This window comes from Cajanus cajan, chromosome 3, assembly GCF_000230855.2.
Source record: "Cajanus cajan strain Asha chromosome 3, NIPB_CcT2T_4, whole genome shotgun sequence".
NCBI lineage: Eukaryota > Viridiplantae > Streptophyta > Magnoliopsida > Fabales > Fabaceae > Cajanus > Cajanus cajan.
The window spans coordinates 69,337,856-69,352,940 of record NC_138519.1 but is presented as its reverse complement, the minus strand read 5'-3'; the positions used below and the strand labels follow the sequence as shown (position 1 = coordinate 69,352,940).

At 28.3% G+C, this 15,085-nt stretch overlaps 1 protein-coding gene across 1 annotated transcript; it reads right to left on the bottom strand.

Moving 5' to 3' along the window:
- Positions 1–12,475: 12,475 nt before the first annotated feature.
- LOC109795662 (glutaredoxin-C9) lies at positions 12,476–13,324 on the bottom strand. Its single transcript, XM_020355188.3, has one exon. It carries the CDS (start codon positions 13,271–13,273, stop codon positions 12,866–12,868), a length of 408 nt encoding a protein of 135 aa, XP_020210777.1. The 5' UTR covers positions 13,274–13,324; the 3' UTR covers positions 12,476–12,865.
- Between the last annotated feature and the right edge of the window lie 1,761 nt (positions 13,325–15,085).

The window sequence follows — 15,085 nt, the reverse complement described above, 5'->3', positions numbered from 1 at the left end:
TCATTAATCTCAAGGGACAAATACAATCACATGCAAATATGAGATGCAATAGACATGAATTTTGATTTGCATGCATGTGGTACCAATCACAAATATGCATTATTCATATATAACAATGTCATATTATAATTTAATGCGCATACTCAGCGATTTGTCATACATACGATTTGTCAACCACATTGCATTTGTATTATTCATGTCTTGCCAAAACCAATACCAATTCACAAACTTTACATCAATTATGTCTCACATTAATATAAGTAAATACTCAACATATCATACTCAGTTATTTGCATCGAATAGTACATGAGTCACATGTTCGTAGTTCAAGTACAACAATTACACAACATCATCTGATATACCTCGAAATAGAATCATTATGAAGTCATCTAATGATATGTTGATATATCAACCATAACCACTAATAGATCAATGTCATTAAGTATTTAAATCAGTAGCTTAATTACTCTAACAACCTTATCAATATCACACATCAAGTTTTTAGACATTGATGTCACTAAAACACTTCAAGTCATTAACAATCAACTTACATAATAACTTATTAACTATTATTTTCTATCAGGATTTCTACTTCCTCAACATTGACATAGAAACCTCAAATCACTTGTAAGATCCAACACTTAAAGGATAAAGTTATTCATCATCACCATTGACAAACTACATTTTTATAACTTAATCTTCTAAGACATCGTGTAGTTCAAACACCTTATCTATAATCATATATATGATATCAAGTTGATATTAATTTTCTTAGGAATCTTAGACAATTATGTACAACTTCTATGTTGATCACAAGAGTTAAATTTATCATCTATTATTTTAAAAAAATACAAAACTACAACGTTTTATCCTAAATTTGACAGTTTAATCCTTGCTCACTAAGACGATCATAATTTGAGTTCTAAACCTCTTTTTTAGACGATTTTAACAGAATTCAAAAGCTAGTATCTAGGGTTATAACTTGTATGAAGATTAGAAAGTCTAGTTCTATCATTTAAATCTACTCGAAAAGCTTACAGTGTACGCATGTTACATTTCGTGTACATAGCTCACATAACTTGATCATTCCTTATCATTTTTATGTGATTCTTGAGTCTAAACTATAATCCCAAAGTTTACTTCCTAAACCAACAATCAAAACTCAATTTCATTAATCACACACCAATAAATCACATAAATACAAGGTATCTTCATACCAAAATATTCATAATAAGGCACAACTCACATCTAAACTCTTTTCTTCCAATCCAATTAGTAAAGACATATATTAAAGCATAATATTACTATACTATGTCATTAATTACTCAAATTCAACCTCAATTTAACATATTCATGTAATTAGTATCAATTTTCACTTTGTTTTACAAACAAGGGTTTCATACAAGAACTATAGTCACTCACAAATTTTCAAACAATATAAATTATATGAAATTAATTAATTCAAACAACATTGCATATAATGCATATAACTACATACTCATATCAACTTCTCATACAATCACCAAAAATGCATTCCTTAGGGTTTCACTAGAACCTACAGGCAAATCAAGATCCACAAGATTAATTCAATACATAAAATTAAGCATGCATACCACTCAATATACAACGCATACAACGTAAAGGAGATTAAGATTTAATATCACTATCCAACAATTATCTCACGCCTAGAGCGAGACTACTTACTCCCCATTTACCTTGATAAATGCTAGAAGATGGACATGAATCTCTGAAATGTTCTTCTACGAACTCTAATTCTCTCAAGCCTTTAGAGCGTAAATATGTAGAGAAGGGGAAAACAATGTAAAATAGAAATTGATCAGATAACTCCCTTTGTAAAAGCTTAATCCCTTCTAATCCAACAATTAAAACATGTAACCCAAGTTACAAATTTCTTCCCTCAAAATAATTTAAAACAAATAAAACATTAAATAACAAAACCTTATTATATTCAAATGCATATAATTATCAAAACCAACCAAAATAATTATAACAAAATACAACAATAGTAATTAACAATATATATTAAAATACCATAAAATACCTATTTTCCAAAATAATATAATTACATAGGTAATTAAAACATATATTTTCTCCCAATACTTTTTTTAATAAAATATCATAAAAATACATATTTATCTAATAAATATTATATGAAACAATTTCGCAAACATTTATTAAAACTCATAATTATTAAAAGTCAGTAAAATACTTCATAAAATCATTTTAAGTAATCAAAATATATGTTTAATAATTTTTGAAAACTTGAGATGTTACATTTGTGAACTTATTCCTTATTATATGGAATGAGTTTGTACGGTTGATGAGACATACAAACCCTTTTATTGCATGTATTAAATGTTAGAAATATATTAATAAAGTACAAATAAATTAATGATTAAATTTATCATAAAAGGCAATATCGACAACATAATGAATACTTGAAAATCAAAAACAAAGCAATTAGTAACAACCAAATAAACACAAAGAGTAAATTAAATTAAGAAATAAAAAAGTTAGAGTAATCTGGGTTGAATCATGTAAAGCGTTATTCTTAAAGAGAAAGGCCTCTATTACATTGGTAGTTTGAATTTATAGCACTACAAAAAATATGCAATTTAGCGACCACCAAAATCGGTCGCTATTTACCTTAGCGACCGAATTTAATTAGTTGCTAAAACCCTGGTCGCTAAGCTATTTAGCGACTGAAAATTTTTCGGTCGCTAATTCGGTCACTAAATGGTTGAAATGATTTTGGTGTATGGGACCAAATTAGTGACCGAATAAATCGGTCGCTAAATATTTATTTTTTATTTGATTAAATTTTTGAAAACATCCCAGAAGGTCACCCATCCCTATATTACTCTAAATCAAGCACGCTTAACTGTGAAGTTCTTATGAGATAAGCTACCGAAAAGTAAATGCATGTTGTTAGTATAAGTAGTACAAATTAATTCATTTAAGTCATCCTCAACTATCCAATCTCATACTTATATTATTTTTGGATCCTTGTCATTTTGGTATATCTGGACCGTTATAAATATATAATAATATATATAATAATTATATTACTAATAATAATTATTATATTATATTTAATTAATCTTTATTTATATATATACTTACTTTTATAATTAACAATCTACTTATTTCTATTTAAAATTAATTTTATGATACAATTTAAATTATTTATTATAAATTTAAAAGTTTAAGTAATAATTTATATATTTTAAAATGAGAAGGGTTATAATAACACTGATATAACTTTTACTAAGTATTACACCGTTCTATAAATTTATATTAAATGTGAATTTTGTAAATCCAACCGATAGTTTGAAAGTTCATATCACTTTATATGTTTATATCAATTTTTGTTAAAATTAAACAACATCTTAAAAGTAATCAAAGTGCTCATATTTTATTTGAAATATATATATTACGTCAATTTTGTTTTACAAGAATGAAGTATCAAATCATCTTGAATTCATATAAGATTATGTATATATGATCTAAGAGTAAAAAACTTTCAATCTAACGGTTGAATTTATAAAATTCACATTTAATATAAAGTTATTGAGTGATGTAATACTTAGTAAAAGTTACACCGATGTTATTATAACTCTTCTCTTTTAAAATATTATTTTTATAAATTAAATTTTAACATTTTAAATAAATTATTAATTAACTTAATATATTTATTCATCTTAAATCTAAGATATAAAATTCAAAAAAATGTATTTATCCTTGTTTTATTTTCTAATTATCAACCATTAATAAAATACTAATTTAAAATTTAAATATAAAAATTCATTTAAAAATAAAATTATCATAAATTAGAAATATATATTATAAATATGGATCAAAATAAATAAGAAATTTTAAAATTCATATACTCTAATTAAAAAATTGCCTAAAAATCCAATCGTAAAAAAAAACCTCTAAATATTTTTTCACATAAATAACTATTGGTATTAATTATGTAGGAGTGCATATAAATATTTTTTTTAATATAAATTAATGTCTTGCTCTTACAAAAAATAAAGAAAATGGGATTGATACTCAACAAAAATATTATCATTACTTTTAAGCAATTTATAACTTTTTTTGAGTTTTACTTAGTGGCCGAATAGAATTTCTTCGCTAATTTTAACTAATATTTACCGACCGAATAGAATTTCGTTGCTAATTTTAACTAATATTTAGCAACCGAATAGAATTACATCACTAATTATAACTAATATTTAGCGATCAAATTTAATTTTGTCGCTAAAAAAATCAAACTTTCTGATATAGAGACCTAATTCAATTTCGTCACTAATTTTAACTAATATTTAGCGACTGAATTTAATTACGTCGTTAAAAAAATCAAAATTTCTGATTTAGCGACCGAATTAAATTCTGTTGCTAAATATTAGTTATATTTAGCGACCGAATTCAATTCGTTCGCTAATTTTAACTAATATGTAGCGACCGAATTCAATTTCATCGCTAATTTTAACTAATATTTAGCGATTGAATTTAATTCCGTCGCTAAAAAAATTAAAATTTCAAATTTAGCGACCGAAATAGCGACTGAATTCAATTCCGTTGCTAATTTTAACTAATACTTAGCGACCGAATCCAATTCTGTCGCTAAATTTTACTACTATTTAGCGACCGAATTCAATTCCGTCGCTAATTTTAACTACTATTTAGCGACCGAATTAAATTTCGTTGCTAAAAAAATCAAAAATTATAATTTAGCGACCGAAATAGCGACCGAATTCAATTCTGTCGCTAAATTTAACTACTATTTAGCGACTGAATTCAAATTCGTCACTAATTTTAACTACTATTTAGCGACCAAATTAAATTCTGTCACTAAAAAAATCAAAATTTATAATTTAGTGACCGAAATAGAGACCGAATTCAATTCTGTCGCTAAATTTAACTACTATTTAGCGACCGAATTCATTTCTGTCGCTAATTTTAACTAATATTTAGAGACTGAATTAAATTTCATCGCTAAAAAAAATCAAAATTTATAATTTAGCGACCGAAATAGCGACCGAATTTAATTTCGTCGCTAAAAAATAAAAAATTCTTATTTAGCGACCGAAATAGCGACCAATTTTCTAGCAACGACTTATTTTGGTCGCTAAATCGGTCGTTTTTTTATTTTTCATAATCGGTCGCTAAATCAGTCGCTAAATAGCGACTGATAAATTTCGGTCGCTATTTTGCAATTTTCTAGTTGTGTAGTACACTTCTCTCTCAAGATATACCAATCCATTAGACTATTTGAGTGCAACAAATGATTCTTGAACCAAAGTACATTGTTCCAAAAATATTTAGTATAAAAATTTATTTAAGGGAGAAAGATGAGTGAACATAGTGTGTCTTTTATTTTCTCCAACATTACTATTTATAGAGAATGAACAAGCTACTAAGTGGTGTTAAAAATTGGGGAAAAGGTACCGTCCATTGTGTACAAAATTAGCTACGTGCACCAACTTCAGTAACATTAAGAAACAAACTATGAAGAATAACAAAAAGGAAAGTTTACAAAAGAATCAATAAGTTAAGTAACGTACAATCACATAATGGTCAATTAACTTAAAATAATAATTAAACCAATAAAACAAGGATATGACTTGGTAAAGTGCAATGGATGCAAATGGAGAAAGGTGAAAAAGGTTAAATATATAAAATAAAAACTTAAGCAATTATATATATATATATATATATATATATATATTAAATTATAATATTATAATTTCTAACATTCCCCACTAATTTAAAATTTAAATTATATGTAATGTTGGAAAATAATGGAATATGAAAGAAAAAAAACTTAAAAACATCTTTAATGGAACATGATATATTATATTTTCAGTGTAAGGAACCTTCTGAATTTGAGTCTTATACTTAGTGCATATGAACTTCTACCTGAGAGAATATGAAGATATGATTGTCTTGAGTCATATCCCTTTAACCAGACTTTAGAACATAGCGCGTATAATAAATGTGATCATTTGAGTTCTAATCAGTGAAACATGTTACAACTTTGCACGTGTATTTTGTTTAATGAGTGTCATTTAGAGATTGTTTATATCTCACATTAGCAACCCCACCACTACACTCACTAGGTGAACCTTTCCAATGGTGGTCTGTAACACCCAACCTACAACAATTGTTGGTGGGATTATTAAAGGGTATTTTAAATTTTAACACAATAAATATAAATATTTGAAGACTTGGTGGGATTATTAAAAGGTATTTTAAATTTTAACACAATAAATATAAATATTTGAAGACCTCAACCTTATTATTGTAACAATTTAATTTACAGTACACCTTGCCATAAGAATGAAACATGCAATAACTTTGCAAATTATAATGGTGTATTTTAGTTAATAAACAATTTCATTATTATCCATTGAAATCCATTAATGGGATTGCCATTTATTTGGAGATAGTTGTCCATTGTTGCAACTAGTTGATGGGTTTTAGTCTCATTTCCCTTCATGATTCAAGTACTTATTGACGCATCAATCCTTTTATAAGCTAATCTATAAGATTATCGTCAAACCTGATAAAATCAATATAAATAACACCGTGAGATATCAAATTTCTAATAGACTTGTGTCTTGTTCCCAAATGTCTTCTTTTTTCATTATAAGTTTTTGCTAGTAATTTTAACAGTAACAACTCAACTATAAAAATGCACTAAGATTGAAGGTATAAGTTTATTTAACAAAGGCAAATCACATAATAAATTTTTAAGAAATTCAACCTCACTATTAGTAGTATCTAAGACAATCATTTCAGCTTCCATAGTAGAACGATAAAAAATAGTTTGTTTTGCAGATTTCCAAACTATTGCACCTCACACTAAAGTAAAGACACAACTACTAGCTAGTATATTTAGTTTCATTAGAATCAGAAATCCAATTTGCATCACTAAAACCTTTAATTATAGCAGGATAACATGCATAGTGAATGTCATAATTTATAGTTCCTTAATTTAAGATATTTTAGTACCCTTTCTAGAGTAACCTAATGTGAATGATCAGTATTATGAGTATATCTTCCTAATCTACTAACAACATATGTAATTTCCATTGAAGAATAATTAGACAAATGCAACAAGGAACCAATAATTTGAGTGTTTAAGGAAAGACACCTTCACTAATATTTTTCTTCAATTTTATATTATAATCTAATGGGGGTAGAAAAAGGTTTTCACATCAAAATAATTTAATTTCTTTAATAATTTTTCAATATAATATGATTGTGTCAAAACAATACCATCATGATTCTTTATTAATTTAATACCTAAAATAACATCATCAGGACCAAAATCCTTCATTTCAAAATTACTAGACAAAAAAGATTTCACATCATTTATAGTATGCAAAATTACAACCAAAGATTTAAATACCATCCACACAGAGACATAAAATAACATATGAATTATCATCAAATTGTTTAACATAAGCACATTTATCACTATTATTAAATTGAAAACATATGATAAAACAACTTGATCAAATTTATCATGCCATTATTTAGGTGTGTATTTTAAACCATACAAATATTTAACAAGTTTACAAACTTTATTTTCCATTTTAGGTTCTATAAAACCTTCAGTTTGATTCATGTAAATTTATTCTTCCATGTCACCACTTTAGAATGTAGTTTTTACATCCATTTTGATGAATTTCCAAATTAAAAACACAAGTGCAATTTAAACTCTACTAGTAGTAACTTTAGAAACAGGAGAATACATATCAAAGAAATATACACCTTCTACTTGTTTATAACCAATAACAACAAGTATTGCCTTAAACTTATTTGTAGATCCATTTATTCTTAATTTTTTTTCAAAAATTCCATTTACACCTATACTTTTGTAGCCAAGAGGAAGGTTAGTCAAAAAACAATTTTTATTGACTTTAAGAGAATCCATTTTATCATTGGCTTATTTCCAAAAAGGTGCATCAATAGATCTCATGGCTTCACTATAAGTTTTAGGATCATCTTCAAGTAGGAAAGAATAAAATTTAGGACTAAAATCTTTTATTTTTCTAATACTTTTACTTATTCAAGGTTCAACATCCATGTGAACATCACTACTAAAAGGTAAAACAAAACTAGAAGCATCAGAAACATGTTTAGATAATTTATTCTTCAAAGGAAAAACATTTTCAAAGAAAACAATATCTCTAGATTCCAAAATTATATTATTAGAAATTTCTGCAACTTAAGAATTAATAACTAAAAATCTATAAGTAGTACTATGTAAAGAATATCCAAGTAAAACACAATCAATAGCCTGAGGACCAATTTTCCTTTTCTTATTAATAAGAATATTCACCTTTGCAAGACACCCTCACACTTTGAGATATTTTAGATTTGGCTTTCTATTTTTCCAAAGTTCATAAGGGGGGTTTATCTGAATATTTTATAAGGAATTCTACTCAAAATATAACATGTAGTAAACAAAGTTTCTCTCCCACAAATTATTTGCCAAACCAAAATTTATCAACATAGCATTTATCATATTCAACAGAATACGATATTTTCTTTCGACATTTTCATTTTCATAAATAATATCATGTGATTCAAAAAATTCACTCATTTCATTAGAATAATATTCTTATCCTCTATTAGAATGAAGAATTTTAATTTTTCTTTAATTGATTTCCAACCTCTATTTTATAAACTTTGAATTTATCAAGTAACTCACTTTTATGAAATACCAAATACAAATAGCAATATTTTGAGAAGTCATCAATGAAGGTAATAAAATATTTATTTCCACCACGAGTAATCACACCATTGCTATCACATATATCACTATGAATGAGTTTAAGTAATCAAATTTCCTTTTAAACATAATTTTGAAAAGATTTTCTTGGTTGTTTAGATTGAACACAAACTTCACATTTTTGTTTCAATTCACTAAAAGATTTAGGAATAAGATCAAAAGTCATCATTCTTTTAATAGATTTCAAGTTAACATGTCCAAGTCTATGATGCCAAGTATCACAACATTCAACACTTGAAATAGATGATGAAGAAATGCTACAATGTTTAATATTGAAAAATGACATGAGATTAAGTTTAAACAAACCATCACAAATATATCTTTTTCCAACAAAAGAGCCGTGTCGAGAAATTACAACTCTATTAGATTAAAAAAATAACTTTAAAACCTTACTAACCTAACAAAGCAACACTGATAGTTTTTTTTTTTTCTAATTTCATAAACATGAAAAACTTCATCCAAGACAAGATGATTTCCTAAAGATCATTCTAATTCTACCCGACCTAGACCAATAATACATGCCACATTCTTGATATGAAAAGAATAAATTTTTTTATCAGGATACACATGAACATTACCTCCAGAGTCATTCCACCAATCATTTGAGTTATTAATAAAATTCAACTCTGGGCTAGTGACATGATACCTGTTAGATGGGAAATCCAAGCTAGAATTAGCAATAGTAACATTAGCCTAAGGTTGAGAAGATGATTTTGGATCATATGTAGTGTCTTTTGGTTGATGACAATGATGAAAATAATCTTTATAATAATGATTGTTTCTCCCACAAACAAAGCAAAAAGGTTCATTTCCTTGAATTTTACTCTTTGACTTGTAATTGTTATGAAAATCCTTATTTTATTTTTAGAGAAATGAGAGCTTTGACTAAACTTATTACTAGAAAAACCAGGTTTTTTGAAGAACTTTTGTTTAAGCTTATTAGAATTTCCCACTAAATGAGCCTTAGGTTGAAAATGAGGTTTATGATAATCCTTTTGTGAAAGACGATGCTTATCTTCACAAAGAAACCAATAAGTCAAATAAAGTGAAATGATCAGGTTTATGCTTAAGGCTTCTTGCAAATTTAGACCAAGGAGACAGTTTAGAAATTAAAAGACTTACAAGCATAATGATATTAATCTTCTTATTTCCTTCTAGCAAGAGTCAACTCAACTATATATGGCAAAACTTTTTGATGTTATTTTTTCAAATCAATGTGAGTGTGTGAATCAATAAATCCAGGCAAAGAAGATGAGAAATTTAGAGGGGATTGTGGGTGGAGGAGATGAGTGTTGATATTGATGACAAGAGAAGAAAATAGACGATTAAAGATAAGAAAAAATAGAGAGATTTGGGGAGGGGTGTGGGGGAAGAGAAACCAAAAGTTAGACAAAAATTCAATTCTTCTAGTCCCTGGTGAGGTGACTATAATTGTTCATCTAAAAGACAAGTTATATCATTGATTATGTGCAAGATGACTTAAGTGACATATTTAAAGTTCTATTATCAGGGACTATTTAGGGTGACAAAAATCAAAATTGAGGACTACTATGACATTGTCCCACAAATCCAAAGATCAAATACTTTACTAAAAAAAGTATGGAGAGAATCATTACTAGAAAAAAAATGAGGTGAGAAAGGAAAAAATCATTTTCAAGTTTGGCGATTTATATCTATTTGTAAAGATAATTAATTATGGATATATGTACATAATTGATTATGTATAATACCATAATCAATTATAAAAATAACCTTTTATTTTAAAAGTAAATATTTTAAAATATAAAAATTTAAATAATAAATAAACATTATAATAAATAAAAGAATAAAAAATATTTAATGAGTTGAAATTTATTAATTTAATTTTTTTCATTTAATTCAATATAAATCAATTAAAAAGATCATTTTTTTATTCTCTCCTATCAATCAACCTTAATTTATTATTTTATTTCTTAAGTTCTTTTATTTTATTTTCTTTATTTTTTTCTTCTCTATCTCACCAGACACTATTTAAAAGACTAATATTGATTGGTATAAGTGGTAGTAACTTTTGTCCCCTAATCAAGGTGTTTAAGACTCAAAGCCTAGTCTTGAGTATGGAGTAAAATATGTTGGGAGGAAAATATCCACCTTGTGTGTACTTATGGTGTTCAATGAAGATCAGTCACTACTTTCAATAATGGATACTTCAATCCAATGCCATGGTTACAAAAAAAAAAAACTATTTAAAAGGTGAATAGCTGTCTCTAAGTAGAGAAAATTGACCACATTGTAAGGGACTTGTCCTTTTCACTAGACACAATTAGGAGTGTAAGTGGATTGGATTAGGTTGAGTTTTGATGAATCTATTATTTAACTAGTTCAAAATTCAATTGGTTGAGTTAGGTTGGATTTTGTGCATGTTTTAGTTTGAAATCCAACCCAACCCAGCCTGACACAATTGTGTTAGATTGAGTTAGGTTAATCGGGTCAAATATAATTATTCTTTTGAAAAATTTAAATAATATTTCATAATAAATGTAAATAAATTGATATCTTATTTCAAATGTAATTTTATCAACTTATAAAGTAAATAATAATATAAATTAAATTTCAAAATAAATTTGTTGATTTGTTACATTATTATTAATTCAAAAACTAACATTAATACAAAATAAAATTTAATTTAAAATAAATATGTTGTATTATTATAATGTTATCGATTCAAAAACACAAAACCCATTACTAATCACAAGTGACAGAAAATATTATCCTAAATAAGTAATTATCCAAATACTAACATTATTGTTATTATTATTATTATTAGTTGTTATTATTGTTATTTTAATTTTTTTTTATTATATGTGACTGAAACAGATTGGATCAAAGACTATACAAAATACAGAACTCATTATTCAACATGTGCAATGTAGACTTTCGGTGGATTGAGTGGAATCTAACCTAAACAGTAAACACTAACATAAATTCAATTAATGTTCTCGACATATCCAAGCCAGGTAAAAAGAGAAAATTAATGTTACCTTGCATTAAAAACACACGGTCAACTTATTTTTGAATTCAGTAACTCTAGAGTGAAGTTTTAAAGAATGTGTTTTGTTGACCATTAAGAAACGGCAAATATCAAGGACTTGTTTGACACAGTAGCTTTAATAATCTATTTTCATGTTTATCAAAGAAAGTTTGTTCCACTAAATTTGTTTGTTTCTTACGATAGTTTTAAAACAAGTTTCAAAAACTCAATAAATTTTCAAAACTACAAATCAAAATCATGTTTGAAAACTGAAATTTACATGATTCACGTGTAACTTACTGAATCCAGTCAACCCCCACTACTTTTGGTGAGGAAGATAATACATCTTCAATTAATAAAGATGTTTTGAATAGGTTTTTAGAATAAAAGTTTTTATTTATTTTTTTATAATCATAATATTACTACTTATTAAGGACTATGAGATAGACAATGTAAGTGTTTCTCTCTCAACTCGACATTTTAGTTAAAAAAACAGCGGCTACCACTTGCAGTGATTAATGTTGAAACACAATTATTTAACTTTTCCTGTTTTACTTGTATAGCTGATTCTTTTATAAGAAGTCTGACAACTAACTTCTTTTGACAAAAAGAGAAAAAGAAATACTCACATAAAATTAATTGAGAATCCAAGATTTTTTTATTTATTTAAGTAAAATATAGAAAATTTCTCAAATCTTACGTATCAATACTCAAAAGAACCCGTAAAATTAAAATGCATTTAACAACTAAGAAAAACACCATTAATTAACAGCTAGTCAATTTCAACACCTATTCTGCAAACACAAATGAGGTTCTCTTTATCAATTCCATGAGAATGTACAATACCTCTTATTTCCTGCCTTTCAACACATGATTTCTTTTTCCAAAAAGACAGGAACATAAATTCGAAACAAAAGCCGATCGAGGAGAACAAAGTATATATAATTCTGTTACCATGAATTCTCACTCCAAAAGGTAAAAATACCATAAAAAATAATAAAGAGAACTTCACTAAAATGGTATAGTCAAAGCCACAAGGCTCCAGCATCTTTGAGTATAGGAACCAATTCACCTGAGATATGGGTAGCCATCAATCTCTCCAACCCTCCAAACAACTTCCCTCCCACGAAGACCGCCGGAAACTGCACCCTCCCGCCGTCATCTCCGCCGCCACCGACAACCTTCCGGGACAGCTCGGCGGCCACGGCAGCCTCGTCAACCTCATCAACCTCGTACACGGGAGGGTTCACTCCTAGGCCTTGCAACAACTTTTGCACCACATGACACATGCAGCACCCACGTGTCCCAATCACCATCACTGGATTCTCCGACACCATTTTTACCACGTTGTCCAGCTCCGCGCCATTGCCGTCGCCGCCTCCTCCGTCGGCGGTGGCCGGTGGTGGGTCGGGGATTTGATTTTTTTGGTGCATTTTTGTGTGAGAGAGAGAAAGGTGGCTGAGGAGAATGGCGTGAGGAAAAATATAAAAAATAAAATAAAATAAATAACGGGCATGGACTCTCACGTCAACGGCTGTTACGCAATCTCGTACGTCATAGTAACTGTAGTGACAAGATTTGCGTCACGGACTTGGTCAACCTATTATCAGAAGCTGCGTCCCACTCATGAATCATGATGACTCACAGTAGGAGATTTTGTTAGTTTCATACGAGATAAACATCCACGTGAGGATATTTGTGTATTTATTATAATAATAATATTTTGACTAAAGTATATTTTTTAAGTATTATATATATATATATATATATATATTTTAATCTTTTATCTTTTAAAATATTTATTTTATTTTTTTATCTCCTCGATTTGGATTTATTTAATTCTTTTGAAATGACAGTTATTTTTAATTTTGAGAAATAATTTTAAATTTTTTGTTAATTAGTTTAAAACTTAAAATTTGTCTAAATAAATTCACTTATATTTTATATTAGAATTATCGAATGAAATTGAAGTTTAAATAAAAAGTATTATAAATAAGTCTAAAAAGTAATAAAAATATTCTAAAAATTTAATTTTATATTATTTTTTAATTGTTCGTGAGATATATATTTATCATTATTTTGGATTCGAACATTCACTGAATTTCATAATTTTTATGTAGGTGAATATAAAAAAATAAATTTTAAGTTTTGAGTCTATGAACAAAAGATTTAAAATTGTCTCTCAAAATTTAAAAATCACCACTATCTCAAAGTGATCAAATAAGTCTAAATGTGAGACCCCCACTTCCGTTTTCCTTTTCTCCCTCAACCTTCATCACTCTCACTCATTCTTTTCTCTCTAGCTGAAGAGGTGATTCCTTGAGGTTCATTTTCTCAACCGCAAGCTGTGTGGAGTTAGCTGGAACCGGAGACCCTTTTCTCTTCTCCTCCTACGTTGTTCAAGCTCCTTCTTCTCCATTCTCCGCGATCCCAAAGCTCGGATTCTTCACCGAGGTAAGGGAAGCTAGATTTTTGGCTGAAAATGAGTTCTAGAAGCTCATTATTGTTTGATGATGGATGATTTTGGATGAGATTGATGAAAAATGGATTTTCCGGGGTTTTCGAGGTTTGGGTGAAAAATTTGGGATTTTAATTGATTTGAGGTTGCATGTTGGAAATGAGGTGCTTTTATATTGATGTTTAATGGAAATGTAAACTTTTGGATGGTTTGCATGTTGGTTTCCTGGTGTTTTTCGCAGGTTTTGATGAAATTTTCGAAGTAGGTGAGGGTTCCTGTTTGAAATTGCGCTGGGCGCAGTTCTTCGCGCCGGGCGTGATATGGAATGGGGAATTCCTGTGTGAATCACGCCGGGCGTGGGGAGAACTACGCCGGGCGCACTATCAAACGTGAATCTTATGTTTTTGTTACTGATACTGCCCCGGGCGTAGGATTATTGAGCCGGGCGCAATAGACCTCTGTAGGTCTCTGGTTGAGAATTGCGCCGGGCTCGATTTTAATGCGCCGGGCGTGCATTTGATTTTGAGAATTTGACTTTATAGTCTTCATGAAAGTTGTAGCCTTAGAGGTTAGATTTCCAATGGCGCTAGAATCACTCAAAAAGGAGTTTTATAACTCTATACATGGCTGTTTTAGTGAAGAGGGGTCGAGCTGCTAGCTTTGTTAATAGTTGTTGCGGTTTTTATCATTTTTAACATGGTAGATGAAGGAATTAGGACTTGGTGTCTTCATGAGAGTTGTAGGAAATCTTCTTATCTTTCATATGAGATAAGGATGAGTATGGTAA